Source organism: Musca vetustissima, unplaced genomic scaffold, assembly GCF_032173495.1.
Source record: "Musca vetustissima isolate MV318-11 ecotype Yass unplaced genomic scaffold, APGP_CSIRO_Mvet_v1 utg93520, whole genome shotgun sequence".
Classification (NCBI taxonomy): domain Eukaryota; kingdom Metazoa; phylum Arthropoda; class Insecta; order Diptera; family Muscidae; genus Musca; species Musca vetustissima.
This window is the reverse complement of record NW_026880971.1, coordinates 1-18951: the sequence shown is the minus strand read 5'-3', so window position 1 is coordinate 18951 and position 18951 is coordinate 1. Positions and strand designations below refer to the sequence as shown.

At 33.3% G+C, this 18951-nt stretch overlaps 1 protein-coding gene across 1 annotated transcript; it reads left to right on the top strand.

The window, feature by feature from the left end:
* Positions 1–483: 483 nt before the first annotated feature.
* On the top strand, positions 484–3335 carry LOC133326987 (uncharacterized). The gene is made up of 2 exons (XM_061535594.1): positions 484–578; positions 2504–3335. The coding sequence occupies exons 1-2, from the start codon at positions 484–486 to the stop codon at positions 3333–3335; spliced, it is 927 nt and encodes a 308-aa protein (XP_061391578.1).
* Positions 3336–18951: the final 15616 nt, after the last annotated feature.

Here is an 18951-nt window from a genome sequence, read left to right as displayed (position 1 = left end):
GACTACTATTCAAGACTGATGGTCAGATGCTGGTCAGGAGTATGAACCAGCTGATTAGTACAATTTGGAACCTCAGCATCCTGTGTCCGTGAACCAAAAAAGCCAGTGATCAATGATATTATGGGCTCGTATCAATGCGGCTTCAGACTTGGAAAATCTACTGTAGACCAGATTTCCACACTACGCCAAAACCTTGAAAAAGACCCATGAAAAATAAATCGACACATTCCATCTATTCGTTGACTACAAAGCCGCATTCGACAGTCCCATCCGCTCAGAGGTGTTCAAAGCTATGTCTGCTTTCGGCATTCCTGCGAAATTAATACGGCTATGCAGTATAACAAGACAAGGTGACAGTTTGTCGTGTGAGCTTTTTAACATCCTGCTGGAAAAGGTCACAAGAGATGCAAATGTCAAATGACACTCTGTACACCAAACAGCACAACATTAGGCTAGTAACACTACACCGATGATATCGACATAATGCGTCGAGCAAAGCTAACGGTAACAGTCACCTTTGAACGAATTGAGGAGTCTGCCAAATTGAGACCGGCAGTAAATGCCAAGAAGGCCAAGACGTCCAGTAGACTCGGACCCACAGTGGAACTTGAAAACTACAGCTTCGAGGTAGTCAACGATTGTATATACCTCAGTTCCGACGTAAACAAAACTAACAACATCAGCTTTGAAAACCGGAGAAGAATATGGTTGGCCATAACATGCTACATGGCTACGTCTCGCCAGACCAAATTTAAACTCTACAATACACCGATACTACCCGTGGTGGTGAATGGATCTGAAGCAAGCAGATGAGGCAGCTTTTGAATTATCGTCGTCGAATGAACCATGAAGTCATGTTGTGATAATGGATGAAGATGCCAAAGGTCACAAGGCATATAAAAGCGAGCCAACTGATGGTTTACGCCGAAGGGGAAGGCCACAAATCCGATGGAAATATCATGTGGAAGACAACCGCCCATGTGACATGTTCCGAGAGTTTTTGAATTCCCATACTTTTTTAAATCCCCATGTTGTTCAAAATGGTGTGCTCATTTTCGAGCGAGAGTGCGGCTCGAAAGCATAGCTGTGTTCAATATGTTACGAAATGTGTTCAATAAAAAAACATATGTTTCATTGGAATTTGCAATTTGTTTCACAACAAAATTAAGAAAAAATATGCCTGCTGGCCCTGGTTTCTACCAGAAAAAGTCTAAAGATACTGGAACGTGTTAAAATAAGCATTTATGGATATTTTGAGAGAAAGCCTGCGGTTAGCAGCAACCTTAAGATGGTGGGTTTCAGAGGGAAGTGGCAAATGCTTTAAATATAAGTGTTGATCGCACAATAATGTGTAAAATATTGTGGAGAGTAATGAAAGTCCTGGAAGACAAAGTGTGTGCAAGCTGTGGACAGCTGCAGACCAGGATCCAGCCATGATGCTTTTATTTGGCATATGAGTGCAGCTAGGCAGCATTAACAAAAGAGGAAATGGTATGCAAAATAGTTGACTTCTAGGAGACAGTGGTTACGCTTTAGAAACATTTTTGATGACGCCCATAAACAAGTGGAGATCTTGTCAACATCGATATAATAAAGTGCACACATCTGCAAGAAACATTATTAAAAGGACTATTGGAAATCTTAAAAGTAGATTTTTTATAGATTCTATTTTTATTTTGATCATGTGGTGGTTGAGTTGCCAGATTGATCTCAAAAATGTTACGCGCTGTTTTTGATAAAAAGAGTCCTTTTTTATTTTCTTTAATTTTATAGTAAAATTAAACTAACGTAAATACTGTATTTTTTAAATAAATATTGTAAAAACACGTTAAATATTACTTCAGCGTTCTTTTTCAACGTGTACGTGCTCAGAAAAACACGTACGATCTCATTTCGTTTTCAATCCACAAGGCTATATGTGCTCGAATTATATTCCCAATATTTTTTTGGGAATTCGAAATGGAGCACACCAAATTTGGGAAAATGTTTCACATTCGAGCAAACTCGAAATGCAGCACATGGGCGAACATCTCGGAATAGGGTCCTTTCAAATTAGAAGAACTGCGAACAAGACCGACGCGCCTGGAAATCATTTTTAAGCTCGGCTTATGGAATAAAATTGCCAGGTTGCCGTCTCTTGACAGCGAAAGCGATCAAACGTCTGTGCTAACGTCAGTGACAACTTTTCAAGCGAATTACAAAAAAAAAAAAAAAAAACAATCAATATGAGTTCATCTTCTAATTCAGCCGTCTTTGAACTGGATAAAACCAAACTATTTAAAAACATTACCGTCGGTCCTAAATTTGTATTAATAACAAGAATAAATAGCAAAGAAACATTAAAAAACGTTTCATCATTCCTCATTAAAAAAGTGATCGATAGTGTCTGCGGTGAAGTGGATACTTGTAAAAAACTGAGAAACGGAGAAATTCTCGTTAAAACCAAAAATGCTACTCAAGCCACTAAAATTATTCAACTTGTGTCTCTCTCTACTGATATTAGAGTTGAAGTAAAAGAACACAACCGCCTCAATTGTAGCAAAGGCGTTATTTACAACAACGACCTTCGAGGAATCCCCGAAGAAGAAATCTTGATCGAGTTAAAACAACAAAATGTTACTGAAGTGAAAAAGATTTTAAAAAAGGTCAATGATTCTCTTATTGAGACCGGACTTATTATTTTAACTTTTTCGTCAGTAAGCCCACCGGAGAGCATCAACATAGGTTACGAAAAGTCTGTGATACGACCATTTATACCCATGCCACTGCGATGCCGAAAATGCTTTCGATATGGGCATTCCACAATTGTATGCCAAAATAATAAAATCTGCATTAACTGCGGTGAAGAAGAACATTTAAACGACGATGAGGATTGTGTTAAAGCAACAAAATGCATTAACTGCGTGAAAGAGAATCGGAGTGAAAATAATCACTCCGTCCTCAATAAGAAATGTCCCGTTTTTCTAAAATTTAAAGAACTCCAAACAATAAAAACAGTAGAAAAAGTTGACCACAAAACAGCATTAGAGAAATACAAACAACGTCATCCAAACGACATCTCTTTTGCTCAAATAACTCGCAACGTCGTCAAATACGACGATACACAACATAACAAACATAACAACAACAGAACAGAGAAACACGAGGAGAACATAACCTATGAAACACCACCAACAACATCGAAGTTGAAGAAACCGACAACAGTCACTGTTCTCCCAAAAAATGCTTCTAAGGGGATGAGAAATGAGTTAAAAAATAAAATCTCTCCAGCCAAAAACAACAAAAAACTGTGCACTAAGAATGCAGATAATAATGAAACGGATAGTGATGTTTAAACAACATTATTTTTTAGTATTGAGTATAAATCTATTAGTTATTTCTCTTATATCTTGCATTTGCTCTTCCTTTTTTCTTAATATTCTCTTATGGGTTTAAAAATTTTACAATGGAATATTAAAGGTTACTGTAATAATTATATTGAATTGCAAAATTTGATAAAAATGCATAACCCAAATATAATATCGTTACAAGAAACTCATTTCAAAACCACTAGTAACCTTCCGATTCCCATTAACTACTGTTTATACCATTCGAAAAACTCTGCAATACTGATCCACAATTCCATACAACATGAATTTATTGATAGTATTGACAATATGGACACAGTTGTAGTTAAAATTAAATCAAATTACACTTTTTTACTGTACTCTACATATTTAAATCCATCAAGATCATTTAATTTGAGTGATCTTGAAAATCTTTTCTCATTATCAAATCCAGTTCTTATTACTGGAGACATGAATAGCTGGAACCCCCTTTGGGGCTCTAGAACTAGTAATTCTAGGGGAAAAATATTGGCAAAATTCATAACACAATCAAACCTAATGATATTAAATAATGGTTCACCAACTCATTTCTCCACTCATAAAACGTTTACACATATCGATGTTACATTAATCTCTGCTGTCTTATCCATACACTCAAATTGGAAAATTGAAAGCGATCTTTGTGGAAGCGACCACTTTCCAATAATTACTACCCTGTTTACTGAAAATAACATTTCGAATCAAAATCGTCTCAAACCACCTTTCAATACCAAAAGAGCCGATTGGAACCACTACAAGTATTTAACTGATAAGATAAGTCTCGAAAGGCCATACAGTGACAACATTAACAAAGAAACAGCCAACATTCAAAAAATTATCCTACAGTCTGCTAATGAGTCAATACCTCAATTCAAAGTTCATGTTAAAAAACGTGAAGTTCCCTGGTGGAATAGCAAACTAGACGACATTAAGCGTCAAAGAAACCGCCTTTTCAATATCTTTAGAAGAAATATAACAAATGACAATCTTATAAATTACCGCAAAGCTAATGCCCTCTATAAGAGAGAACTAAAACTTTCAAAAAAAAATTCAGTTGAAAAATTCACTTCTCAAATAAATAATGTAAGTCAAACATATAAGATTTGGAACAATATTCGCAGATTCTGCGGACTAAATACCAAAACTAAGATACATTGTATTTCTGATGCTAATGGTGTTAATATCTCCAATCCAGTAGAGATAGCAAATCGGTTTTGCAATTTTTGGTCGGATTCGTCAAAAGATACCAATTTCCCTTATGAATTCCAATCATATAAGCAAACTTACACACAGAATCCAAGATTTCTAGCCCCAAATAAAAATGCTAGTTCCCTTGAAAACGATATAACCATTTTCGAATTCAAAATTTCTCTCAACCAACTCAAAGGTAAAACTCCAGGTATGGATAGAATCAACTACCAAATGATTAAGAATCTTGGGGAAAAATCACAACAGCGTCTAGTCTTACTTTACAAAACCATCATTAATACTTATATTCCTCAGGTATATAAAAATAGTTTAATAATACCAATCTCTAAGCAAAATTCGAATAAAACGTCAGTCTTGACATACAGACCTATCTCTCTAAACACATGCTGTTCCAAAGTTTTGGACAAAATCATTGCTAAAAGGCTATGGTGGTTTGTCACCATTAATAAACTTCTTAGTCCTTTTCAGTTTGGGTTTAAGAAGGGTAAGTCAATTGCCGACCCGTTGATATTTTTAGATTATCATGTAAACAGTTCTTTGAAATGTAATAAACACATTTCAATAATATCCTTAGATTTTTCAAAAGCTTTTGACAAGATAGGCGTACATGTCATTCTTAATCAACTAGAAGAATGGGGAATAGGACCTAAAATGTATAATTATATTAGAAATTACATGCATAATAGAAATATAAAAGTCAAGGTCAATTCCTGTCTTTCAGAATCTAAAACACTCCACAATGGAATTCCCCAAGGATCCCCATTATCTGTGGTTTTATTTTTGATTTCCTATAACAAGCTTACACAAATCTTGGAATCTCACAAAAATATAAAATTTGTTTCTTACGCTGATGATTTCATTATAATTAAAAATTTATCTAACCAAAAAATGTCGGCTGTCAACATTGGTAATGTTTTTCCAGAAATAGAAAATTGGTGTTTGTTTTCCGGTGCTCAATTATCACTAGAAAAATGCAAACATTTACATATATGCCGTAAACGCAATTGTCATCCTGAACTTCTCTGTAACAACCACACAATTCCCTCAGTAGAAACACTGAAAATACTTGGCATTACTGTCAACAAAACATACCACTGGAATTCCCATATAGACGCTTTATGCACTTCTCTTCAAAGCAAGCTCAATATAATCAAATGTTTATCCAACAAAAAATTTCAATGTAACACATATACATTAATCTCAATAATTAATTCATTAATCGTATCTAAAATAACTTACGGAATTTTCTTGTATGGATATACAGCAAAATCAGTTCTAAACAAACTAAAAACTATATTTAATTCAGCAGTGCGAACTGCTCTTGGAGCCCACCGCACAACAAGAATTACTAACATGTTATTCGAAGCAAATCTCATGACAATTGAAAATTATAGGGATCTTAAAGCAAAGAAAATACAATTCTGGAAATATATTCTCAAGAATTTCTTAATATCCAGGAAAAATACCGAGAATTTCAATTTATTTACACCGATGGATCTAAGTCCCACAATGGTATTAGCTACAGCATTGTAGACAGCAATGAAACTATAAAGTCATCGATTTTGCCTGAATATTCGTCTGTTTTTTCTGCTGAAATAATAGCCATTTATGAGGCGATTAATTACACCAAACATCTAGGAGGTAAATTTGCTATTGTATCTGACTCATTATCAGCATTAGATTGTATTGCAAATCCTAATAATAACAATATTTATGGGTCTTTAATCAGAGATACCATAAACGATGAGAAACATATACTTGTGTGGGTGCCAGGACACTCTAACATAAAAGGAAATGAGTTCGCAGATTCTGTTGCAAAAGAAGCATTCAATTTTCCACTAATCAACACTGATAATTTAAATCTAAAAGATATCAAGAATTTTGTCAATAAAGTCTTCCACACTAAAAGTGTTTCCATTTGGAACAATTCCTCTGCCTGGTATAAATCAGTTAATAATAATAAGACCAATATTAAAACTTATCTTTATAATACAAAATTTTTGTCAAGATATGACCAAACTAAAATAATTCGTCTACGGTTGGGACATTCTAGTGCAACGCACGATTATATCATCAACAAGGACATTAAAAAAGAATGTAAATTTTGTAAATCAAACATTTTGATATGAATCACTTATTGCTTAATTGCCAATATATCAAACGACACACTGATATACTTTTTCCCAATAATAGCTTACTAAATATTTTAAACAACCTTGATGATACAAACCTTACTAAAATAATAATCTTTTTAAAAAGATGTAACCTTTACAATTCCATTTAAAACTAGTTAATTATTTCGCAATACAAAATTGTTTATATTATATCATGAACTGTTATTTTATCTAAAACCATAAATTTATATGTATGTATATAAAAATTTTAGCTTAAGGCCACAGTAGCCAGAGCTATTACTCATATTATATTTGTAATTATAATTTATAAATATAATTGTTAATAAATAAATAAAATTGCCAGGCCATGTTAGACCTCGACAGTAGCCCCTTTCCGAGCAATCAGGAAAAATGAGAAAGATTATTTTTTTCTTTGACTTCAGAGAGAAATTTAGTTTCTAAGTGGATTGTATGCGTTACAAATAATCTTCACAGTAATTTTTGCAAAACTTTTATAGAGTGACAAATTTTCATAACACTATTTATTTATCTGGTTTTTTGCTGACATAGATTTGAAATTTATTCATGGTAAAAGTTTGGCCTCGTTTATCTGAATGCCTTATTTTACTTCTTAACAGATTTTCTGAGAAAATAGTTTCATGTTTTGTAATAGCAGCCATATAAATGTCCCGACCGATCATAGTTATATTGAATGTCCACCTAATGACTTCTTATTTTAATTGTTAAAAGGAAATTCCTTTCATTTTATTACATTTTTTTTCATTTGCTAAATTATAATCAAATCGAATTGGCTGGGAACTAAAATTCTGATAATCAATATTTGCAATTATCTAAGAAAACTTTCTCCAATTTATGTTCAACAGCATTATTTGTATCTCCAGCAAAGTTCTGAGTACTCTTTGTTTTCTTTCTTTACATTTCCTTGAAACATCCAAACTTTTCTATGGATGTGTTGAAATCTAAATGACCATATAATAGGCCAACAAAATATTTTCTTTTGGCCAAATTTTCTATTTTAAAAAAGTTGCTTGGATAATTTCCTGCAAATATCGAAAGTATTTTTATTTCTACGAGTTCGTTTTTTTCTATTTTGCATTGAGAGGGTCAATTTAATTCGGAATATTTTGGTAGTTAGTTTAGGCATTCATTTTTAAATGAAGTTTTGTTTCAGCTGGAATTCTTTATTATTTTCTTTTTTTTTCACAAAAGTTCATAGACCCTATAAAAAATGGCATGTTGACAAATAAGAACAAGAAACAATAAAATGTTAAATAAAAAATATGGGTAAAATAATTATTAAAAAATTATTGTGAACAGCAAACATAATATCTTAAGTGCTTTTGTTTTAAATATTACAGCCAAGGAAAAATGTTAGTAGAAGAAAACTTTTTAGGTATGGCGTCTTTGTGTGTTAGATAATGACAACTCTGTATAAACCTCTTAGCGTGTGTATTGTGGGTCTTTGGCTTCATGTTTACAAATTAAACTTCTATTGACTTCCGTTTTAATGTTCTTTCTTATCAGCTGTTACGGCCTTGACTTATATGGCAAATAAATAAAATCTAATTTCTGACTCACCCTGTGACCTGATATAAATGAAGGTCTTCCTGTCACCATTGCAACCATTTCCCGCCTATTTTTTGATTTTTCCTTTGTTTCTTATGTGCGAATCCAACATTGCATGTTTTGTTTGAGGTTTCGGTCTTTTGTTCTCAGCTGTTAACAAATTACTTTACACCGAAAATAAAAAACTTTAAAAGCCAAGAAACGAAAAACGTTTGACTGTAGGGTCTACACAAAACATCGTTGGTCTCTGGTGATGACTCAATTCGTCATTGTTTTGGCGGTGGTACGAAACCTCAATCCCAATTAAATGCAAACACAATGAGCCGAAAGCACAAAGCAACAACGTGTTGAAGAAGCAGCTATAGCTGATTCCGTAGTAGATCAGAAGTGGTCGTGGTGGTAAATGCCTATGATGACGTTACTCTGCCAATGACGACGAATCGTTCGTGGCAAACAAAAATTGCGTATACGTTGTGCGCTGTATCTTTTGTTTGCTTTAGATTTCAAAGGCATTTTCTCGGATTGGCGTTTTATTCTTTTCTTCGTTCGTACTTTTGTTTTGCACAATAGCACAAATATTTACACAAAGTACGGACCACAACAAATAGCAAGTCTTATGCTAATATTTTTACTTGAAGTTATATAATGTAATACTAACAAATAAATAAAACATTTATGCAGGTTACTTCTTACCAAAAAAGTGCTGGGCAGATTTGTTGAAAAAATTACCTGAAAATAGGAAAAAGCAAAAAACTAAGAATTGTGGATAATATATTTATAGATATAATATATATAATAAATATAAAAATAAATACAACGTAGTGGTAGTGGGATAGTTTTATATGAAGGTTACATTAGGTTGGGGAAAAAGAAATCCACCGGTCGTTGAAAATGTCGACAAAACCGGAGAAATGGTCGAAATTGACCGGCATGTTAACAGTCGTAACATCGGCCAGGAGCTAAAAATCCGCCATACAGTCCGGCCTTGCACCAAGATGTTATCATCTGTTTCATGCATTGTGAAATTTCTTTAATGATAAAATATTGGCATCTAGGGAGTATTGTGCAAATAGAGAGCAGGACTTCTATGAGAGAGGCATTATAAAGTTACCTTTAAAATGGCAACAAATCATACAACAAAATGGTGCATAATTGGCACAATTTAGACATTCCGAAACATATTAAATAAAGTCCTATAATTCATATAATATTAAAAATTGAACCTCATGTCCAGGAAAGCACAGAGTTGCCACTGGAAGTAACTTTATAAAAGTATTTATTCAGTAATTGCAATATACGTAGAAGTTTGGTGGCATCATCTAAACATATATTTTTTGATACAGTTTCAGTCTTTCAACTAAAAAATAAAAAAAAATACCCAAACTAAAATTGTTGAGTACATTTATGGATTTCAATGGATTCTAATTACCCTAAATTGCTAGTGCCCACAACTTCGTTTGCAAATGCTTTTTAATAAAATTTTATATTTTCTACTATTTTAGGCTCCATGTTGCCAGTAGTTATGTATGTGTACTATTTCTCCAAAAATGTCCTAAACCCCAAAAAAAATAATCTTCTAATTATCAACATAAATTTCAGATCATTTATCTCGACTTATACAGATACCAAATTTCAGAATTTTTGCTCTATTCTTTCGATGAAATATATGTAAACAATTCATTGTCATTTAGTAATATTCGAACATTAAAAATACGAACTTTCAAAACAACATACTCGTTCCCATACACGAAAATAAATAAAATAAAGTTTTGGATTCAAGCTCCATTCTTTCACTCCATAGTCAATTTACTATATTCAATATCATTTAGTACTTTCATATTGTACTCATTTCCATGACCACAAAAAGCAAGTTACATGTAAAATCTATGACTTTAGGCATATTTCATATCGACTTATTTCGCACAATAATAAAATAAACATGCAAAACGGTTGCCTAGTATGCCCCTACTAGAGTTGGGTAGTTCCGCATCAAACTAGTTCATTGGAAGTATTTCGATAAAGCAACTATCGGAACTAGGTCCAGTTCTTTAGTTCCTATTGCTCATTTTTGTCATCTCGTTCCTTTATGCTCATAATCTTCATTGGTTCTTGTTCGTTTTCAGATGTGGTCACATTGTGAAAAAATCGTCAATTTATTGTGTAAATAATACAATTATTTAAGAAAACAAAGTAGATAAATTAAAAAAAAATTGGTGCTTTTGTGCAATTTTTTGTTTAATTTTTGCTCAATTTGTTTAGTTTTCATACATAAACGATTCAACACGGAACTGTGTGAGCGAAAAAAACTAAAAAGATACATGAAAGATATTCAAGGAATTATTCAAGTCGGAACTGTATGGAGCAATGAAACTAATTTAAGTAACTAGTTCCTTTTTACAAAAGGAACGAGAAAGATTGTTCCGCTCTGTGATCTAGATTGACCAAATCTAACCCCACACATGAAACTGTACCCATCCCAACTCCTCAAAAGGTCCCAAAATATCCCAAATCCCAAATCAAAACATACCGCTACCAAAGCTGAAGTGGGAAGAGTGTAAACGCTTTCAATACCAAACTAATATATCAAACATAATTACCGATAGTCAACATGTTCCCAGTAATTTTGCAGATGTAGCAAACACTGTAAAACTGGCATACCAAAATATACCCGAAAAAAGAAAAAATTTCAAAAATCAGAAAAATGGTTCAACCCTTCATGCTACTATGCAAGAAAAAAGTCATTTAAGGGGACCCCCCCCATTCTCGGTGTCAAAAAATTTTTTGATTTAATTCGAATCTACTCTAATTCTAGAATGTTCCTACAAAATTTCAAGTGAAAATCTCAAGAACTCTTGAAGATATAGCCGATTTATTGTGTAAGCATCAAGTGACGGCTAAAGGGTTTCTCAAACTTTAAACGCGTTTTTCTCAAAACGAATGGCGGGCACGATAACTCAAAAACTAATAATCCAATCGGTTTCAAATTTTGACACGTTTCTCTGGGAATGTGTAGCTCTCGTATGAACTAGGATAAAGCCAATCGGTGAAGATCTTCCTTATTTTTTAACTTAGTTTGTGGTAAAAAATAGGCTATTTTTCATAAAAAATTTGTCAAAGTTCCGCCATTTTGTTAATTGTTGTGCGAAGTCAATAATCCTAGTTCATACGAGAGCCAGACATGTCCTCTTTCTAACACAGTTGGAATTTTCGGATTCCGATGTTCCAGTGAGGAGTTATCGTGCCCGCCATCGGAAATATGGACTTTTCTTTGAACCCAAAAAACAACAACAAAACAACAACAACAAATTTTGGTAAATTATTTTTCTTCCTTTTTAAATATTCAAATATATATGTGCCAAGTTACAAACCTTAACAAGCATTGGTATTCATTTACCAGTCCATTTAAAATCTTAAAAATAAAAAATCGAGAATGGGGGGGGTTCCCTTAAATACCTTGCCAGATTTAGAGCAATCCCCAGTAATGAGAATAGAGAAGCATATATATACTACAATAAAAGATACAAGGAAGTCTGTCATAATGCTAAATCTCAGTACAATAATATAATGGAAAATAAAATAGACAATGTCAAAAATTCACGAAATTGGTGGAAAATAGTGAGGGAGCTTAGAAATGAAGAAAGGAGTAACCATATACCAATACAAGCTAATGACTTAAAATATTATTTTCACAGTCTTTTAAATCAAACACAAACATCACCAGATATGCAATATGCACATTTTTATTGTACAGATGAAGATTTGGACAAGGAGATAAGTCTGTTAGAGGTCAAAAAAGCATTAAATAAAACAAAGTTACATAAAGCACCAGGAGAAGATCGTGTTCCATACGAATTTTATAAATATGCCTCTGAAGATTTGTTGCAACATATAACATGCATCTGCAATGATCTATTTCAAAAAGGAGAAATAGATGACTCTTTTGTTAAGTGTATAATTTATCCAATTTTCAAAAAAGGTGAACGAAATCAGCCCCAAAACTATCGTAGCATTTCATTTAGGAACTGCCTTCCAAAAATTATGATGTCTATCATCAACGACAGATTGACTAATTGGTCAGAAAAGTATGGAAAGATAAACGAGTATCAGGCTGGATTCAGAAGAAATTATTCTACTGCTGATAACATATTCAACCTATCGGCAATAATACATTTAAACTGGCATAAAAATAAGAAAACATATGCATTCTTCGTAGATTTCAAAGCTGCCTTTGACCGAGTTGCCAGAAAATCTATGATTTATAAGTTGCATAACATGGGTACTTCAACAAAAGTTGTAAAATTCATAGAAAAAATTTACGAAAAAACTACATTTTCTGTGTGGACAGGAAGGGAGCTCTCAGATGACTTTGATACAAGCATCGGAGTAAAACAGGGATGTCTCTTATCCCCTCTTTTGTTTGCATTATATCTCAATGATCTACACGAATTTATTGGAGGAGGTACTTTTATAGAGGAACAGAATATCCGACTTTTAATGTATGCCGATGATATTGTTATCTTAGCAGATGAAATATATGTCTTACAACGGATGATAAATAACCTTGAGGAGTACTGCACAATGTGGAATATGGAAATCAATATGCAGAAGTCGAAAATTATGATATTTCGCAAAGGAGGAGTGATATCCAAGAGAGAAAAATGGTATTTCAAGGGAAACGAAATTTCAATCATATCGGAATATTCGTATCTAGGATTGATATTCACGCCCAAACTTTCCCATAGGAAACAAATACAAAAAAGGAACGAACTGGCAAAAAATAGCATAAATACCACGTGGAAATGCTTCCTCTCAAAATGAAACGTATCCCTGAGAGCAAAATGGAAGGTGTTTTTAGCTGTATGCAGATCTGTCCAATCATATGGATCACATATATGGGGTTTTTCTTTTTTCGATGAAATCGATAAACTAACAATCTTCTTTTTAAAAAAGTTTTAAAACTGCCGAGTTTTCTCCCCACGTACATTTTAATGCTAGAAACAGGTGTTGAAAGTTGACATATTTATACTTTGAAAAACCACTTAAATTATATATCCCGAATTTTGTACGAGTATAATGATGATAGGCTTCCAAAAATACTGGCGAATAAAGTAATGTCACAGGAGATATACTGGAAAGTTAATCTAAATAATCTAACACAAAAATATAATATGATCAACTTCTCACCAAATCTCTCAAAAATGCAATGGAGACAAAATATGCAGTTTCTTCTACAAAATATGCGTACGGATATAATGAATGCAGCACTGGAAAAGGCAAAAAACTCTCAACGTTTCTACAGCAAATTGGAACCAACTCTTGGTGGATCTTTTTGCATGGAGTATGTAACACAGGATGATATCATGTGGATAATGAAAGCTAGAAGTGACATGTTAGCTCTAAACTCAAATCGATACCGAATAGATGCAAACCCAAGATGCTCAATGTGTAATACACAAGAAAACGAAAACATAAATCATTTTCTATGTCGCTGCCCAGCACTAAAAGAATTCCGCCAGAGATTTTTCCAAAAAACTGTACTTAACGAATCTGAACTAATAGACATTCTCAATGGACTGGTAATCAGCTGGAAAATGTTAGTCAATTATATAAAAACTTGTTCACAGTATAGAACCCATTTATTGTCAGAATTCAATTTTTAAATATTTTACTTTTTAAACACTGAAATCACTATAATTTATATTAATATTATTGACAGACGACTATTAGTCAATGTCTATATAAATACAATATTTAAATATTCTTTTTGTATACTCTATTTATATTGCAATGTAATGTTACAAAATCCAAAATAAAGAATATACTACAACTACTACTATCCCAAATCACCTCCTTACGTCATCCCTATAACCACATAACTCAACATTTTGTACACTTTTAGTACGAAATGTCAAAACATAGCAAATAAAGACTAGCAATATTCATACCAACATTCAAGATCCTTAATTCATTCGTCTACCAGATATGCTAATGTGAGTCCCATTTACAACGACACATGCGAATTTCCAATAGCGCTCCCTTATTTAATTTAAGATTATATTAGGTTGGGTAAAAAGAAATCCATTATTATTCGACAGATGGCTGTACAAATAGATTTCTCGTAAAGTATCGATCTAACAATTTCAGATTTATGCTCGTTGGAAGGGTGACATTTCGCGGTAAAAAAATTATTTCGCTGGTGTTTGTTTGGTGCATTCAGTTGTGAGTTACAGGGTGTTAAAAATGGAAGTGAACAAAGAAAAAATTCGGTACATTTTACAGTTTATCTTTGACAGAGACGAAAATGCAAGCCAAGCGTCTAAAATTGTGAATGGTTCCGATACTGTAACAGCCAATTATGTGCAATCTGGATTTTGTAGATTCCGTTAAGGATTTTTTGATGTTAAAGATGTATCTCGCACAGGTAGGCCGGTCGTCGAAAATGTCGATAACATCTGGTTTGGTTTGGAAGTTTTAATGCATCCGCCACATAGTCTGTACGTGACACCAAGCAATTATCATATTTTTCTTGCACTGCAAAATTTCTTTATTGATAAAAAAATGGAATCTTGGGAGGATTGTGAAAAACGATTACTAGATTTTTTTGCAAATAGAGAGCAGGACTTCTATAAGAGAGACATTATAAAGTTACCTTTAAAATGGCAACTAATCATAAAACAAAACGGTGCATGTCGGACATTCCGAAGCATGTTAAATGAAGTCTTATAGTTCATATAATAATAATAGCCCTCGTACAATTTAAATTGATACTTTTAAAAGAATTCATACAAAGTATCAGCGGTAAGCTAAGGAATTTCTAAAGCATCCTCCAAAAAAATATATTTTGTTACAATGATCATTAAAAATACTCACAAGGCGAAGTAAATGACTATTGGTTCAAGAAGGTTCAATTCAAATTGTTATCGAAATAAATTCTGAATCTTGTTTGAACAACTTGGCTTCGACATTTATGTAAGAGGTAATTGGCATTTTAAGTGAAATATTTCTTATATAAATTGTTATCCATGTTATGCTGTAGACCACTGATAATTCTGAATCTAGCGATTTCAAACAATTCCATAAAGTTTTGTATACGACCTTTAACTATGACACCACCATTTATATTGTATCTAGTTTATCTTGTGAGAAAAATGATCATGAAACATCAAGATAACAAATTTCATACAAACAATATCTTTTCTGCAAAAAACAAAAAAACCTGATAAATTTCAAGACAGCAAATTCAAATTGTTTCCCAGGAAAAAAACTAGAAGTATGACAATTCTCTACATACACCGGCTTGGAATGTTATGAACCGTTCAAAGTAGTTTTCTGTGCCAAAATAGAACAAAAAAAAATAAATGACTTTTTGACCAAAAACGAAAACAAAAAAACATTGTCACATCTTAGGTAGGTATTCTACCGGCTGATTATTTTGCCGTTTTTCATCTTCCACAATTTTTGTATATTTTTTATCAGCAGCTGTTATTGTCATTTTGTTCATTCGTTTTTTATAGTCACTGATTATAAAAAACGAAGAAAACAAGCAGCACACAACTTCAAGACATTGTAAAATTTTATTCTGTTTTCGCACAGTTTATTTGTTTTTGTTTTCATTCATATATTTTGTAAACCACAAGAAAAAAAACACACTCAAGACCGACCGGCGTACAACACGTTTTATGTACTCCGTTTTTATTTTATTTATTTGCTTCTTCAATTTTAACACTTGGTTTGGCATAACCACCAAGTAAAACTTGTTCCAATGGCCGAGAGCAGCCATCCAGCCAAGCCGACACATGCCCATGCCGCCATGGAGTGGTAGTTGTCAGAATTTGGCAAAATTTTGCCGGTATCTGCAGAAAGTCATTTAGCCATAACGGTATATAATGACGTGAGTTGCGTTGTTGGAGTTGTAACAAAACAAAATGGATAACAAATGAAAAAACGCGTCATGCCATTATAAATTAAAGACGACAAATTCCTTATACAATTTATTTGCGAGTGTTGAGGTTGTGTGTCAATGTTGTTAGAATTTCATTGGAAAATTCGAAAAGGAACAATTATATATTTGAATGAATGACCTTATTTCCTTTGCAATGATCGGACCGCTTCAATAACGACATTGACCAAATCTTTATTTATCTGATATTTATATATCCAATTTTATCATATAGATCGACTTGAAGCTGGATTCCTCACGATCACTCTGAAGTTCAAAATATGAATGAACAGCGCACTATGGTTTTTTTACGTTTATTTTGGCATAAACTCTAATTTTAGTTTGTATACATTTTTTGTGCTCCCAAGATGACCTACCAATTTTCATATGATTTAAGCCACTATTTCATATAGCTGCCATATAGCCGATCTGGCCGATTTGTCCCGACTTCTTTGTTTATAAAGTTATTGAAGTGAAATTTGGTTTGTATAATTTTTTATGCTCCCAAGATGCCTACCAATTTTCGTATGATTTGGGGCACCATTTCATATAACTGCATATAACAAAATGTTTGTTCCTTACTTCGGCTATATTTCCATTACTCACTGCTTTAATCAAAACAAAGGCCATGTCTCTGTCGTTGGATATTTTGGCTGAAACCGTTGCAGCAATGATATAGCGTATTTTGTAAAGCAACTTCGGAGTCTAATTTCCTTTTTAGCCTAGGTCCAGCATGTTCATAATATAATTTTGGGCGAATTATTTTGTTTGGGGAAACATACTGCTCATCCATTACTATAATTATACTTTTGCTAAGCCATTTTGAATGTTTAGTTTTAAATCGCTCTAATTTACGGTTGAACTTTGGCAAATGTTTTTTTATATAATTAACAAAATCTTTAACTTGTTTCGATATCAAACGCATTTGGTCTTCATTCAAACTGATATTATTTATATTCTGTAACACAAATTTCACAAGTGCATCTTCTGAGCGATTTTTGCTGCTCCAAATTTCAATAAGCGCTGCATGGGAAAACACATGTTTATCAGTAAAAAACACGAGTTGGCACAAAATAGAACAAAAAATGCTAGTTACTCATTAATTAACACACTTTTGTTAATAACTTGGCATTTACACCTTTTTGCAATGCTTTGCCATTCACAAGTTACTCCACGGAACAAAACTACAATTTATAGATTTTATATAAAGTTATACATAAACAAAACATTTCACAGTATTACAACAACAGACAAATATGACAAAAAGGGCATCTCGTCTTAATTTTACATACCTTCACTAACGTTTTCCATAATTACACATTTTAATTTTTTTCAATTTTGTCAAATTACAAGCACTCGAACTTAGCTGATTTTTACCGCCAGTTGTACCAAAACAATGTGACTTTCAAACTGCTGACTTTTAAAGCTCGCCAGCAAAAAAAGGTTGCCACCCGCATTGATATTAATTTTTTTTTTCTAATATGGGTGTCTACATTTAGGAAATCAGTTACATTTCAAAATATGAAAACTAAAAAAAAATTGACTTTATGCCAAAAAATTATACTTTTTACCCATAGTGCAGCGGTCTGAAAATTTAATAAATAAAAATTTAACCAATAAATTATACTTTTTGGTCGTTATAAAATGTGCTTTGGGCCGATTTGTGTTCGATATGTTTTTCGAATTTCTCAAAAGACTTCACTCAAGCAAACTGTGTGCTTAGAAAATACGGTCCAGTGTTGCTCCCGCGGAACAGTCGCCATATGATTAATTTTTTGATGAATCAGACGAACAATAGGTCCGCTCTTGGTCAAGACAGGACAAATAAATAAACCGGTATAAAGTACGTATTTAAAAGTCGTAAGCTCATGACCAACCAAAATGACGGTTATTTGATATTACGGGTTCTCAGTAGATAGAAAACTTAATCAAAAATATTTATAACGGTTTTTTGTATGTAAGACGATTAGCCAGTTTCTGCAAATATCATGTTCGGAATTTCGTGTCCGATATGTTTAATTCCAGATTTGATATCAAGGATATCAAGGATTTATCCCGCACTTTGCTAAAGCTGGATATTCCAAGGTTGCATTTGATCATTTAGATCTCCCAATGACATGACCAAACAAATTCTATTTTAATTTTCAAACAGTCTTCTTAAAACAGACTAACAAAATGAAATGATGAAAGCTGATTCCGTCTGATGCTGGTGTGGCTACCTTGGTACCCTTAGTCTCGAACTTTACAAGACCAGCTATGAGAACTAATTTTTGGTCATGACACGAGCCTGGAGAGACATTCTGACATTCTCCTCTATTTAATTAAGGAAAGCGGTCCGATCAACCTCTGGGATGATTCGCCGCTGACGGACGAGGATGACGCCTCCGATAGCAATGTATCCAACACAAGGAATATGATCAAAAGTCAATCTTGGCGGAAAAGGAAAAATTAGGAGACACGAGAATATCGAGCAACAAACCCAGCCTACCAAATCAAATCCACCAATTGTATCACTGCCAAACTCCAGAAGCAGAATGGATAGATAAATCCCAAAAATCAAAAGTGGCGAAGATGAAGCAGCAGAAAATGCTCAAGACAGCAGTGCGACAAGGATGAGCATCAATCAGCCGGAAAGAGACCTACAAAGTAGCGCAGCTAACTGTTTCGGTTCGGTGTACGAAGACCCCTGCAAAGAGTGGTAAAGAGTTCCAGATATCGAAACCAAAGAAGGACATCG

Bases quoted from the DNA above. Each gene is read 5' to 3' on its own strand.
- LOC133326987 (XM_061535594.1), top strand. From the start codon at position 484: ATGCGTCGAGCAAAGCTAACGGTAACAGTCACCTTTGAACGAATTGAG. The intron at 579-2,503 runs GTCCAGTAGACT...TACTGATATTAG, and splicing joins AATGCCAAGAAGGCCAAGAC to AGTTGAAGTAAAAGAACACA.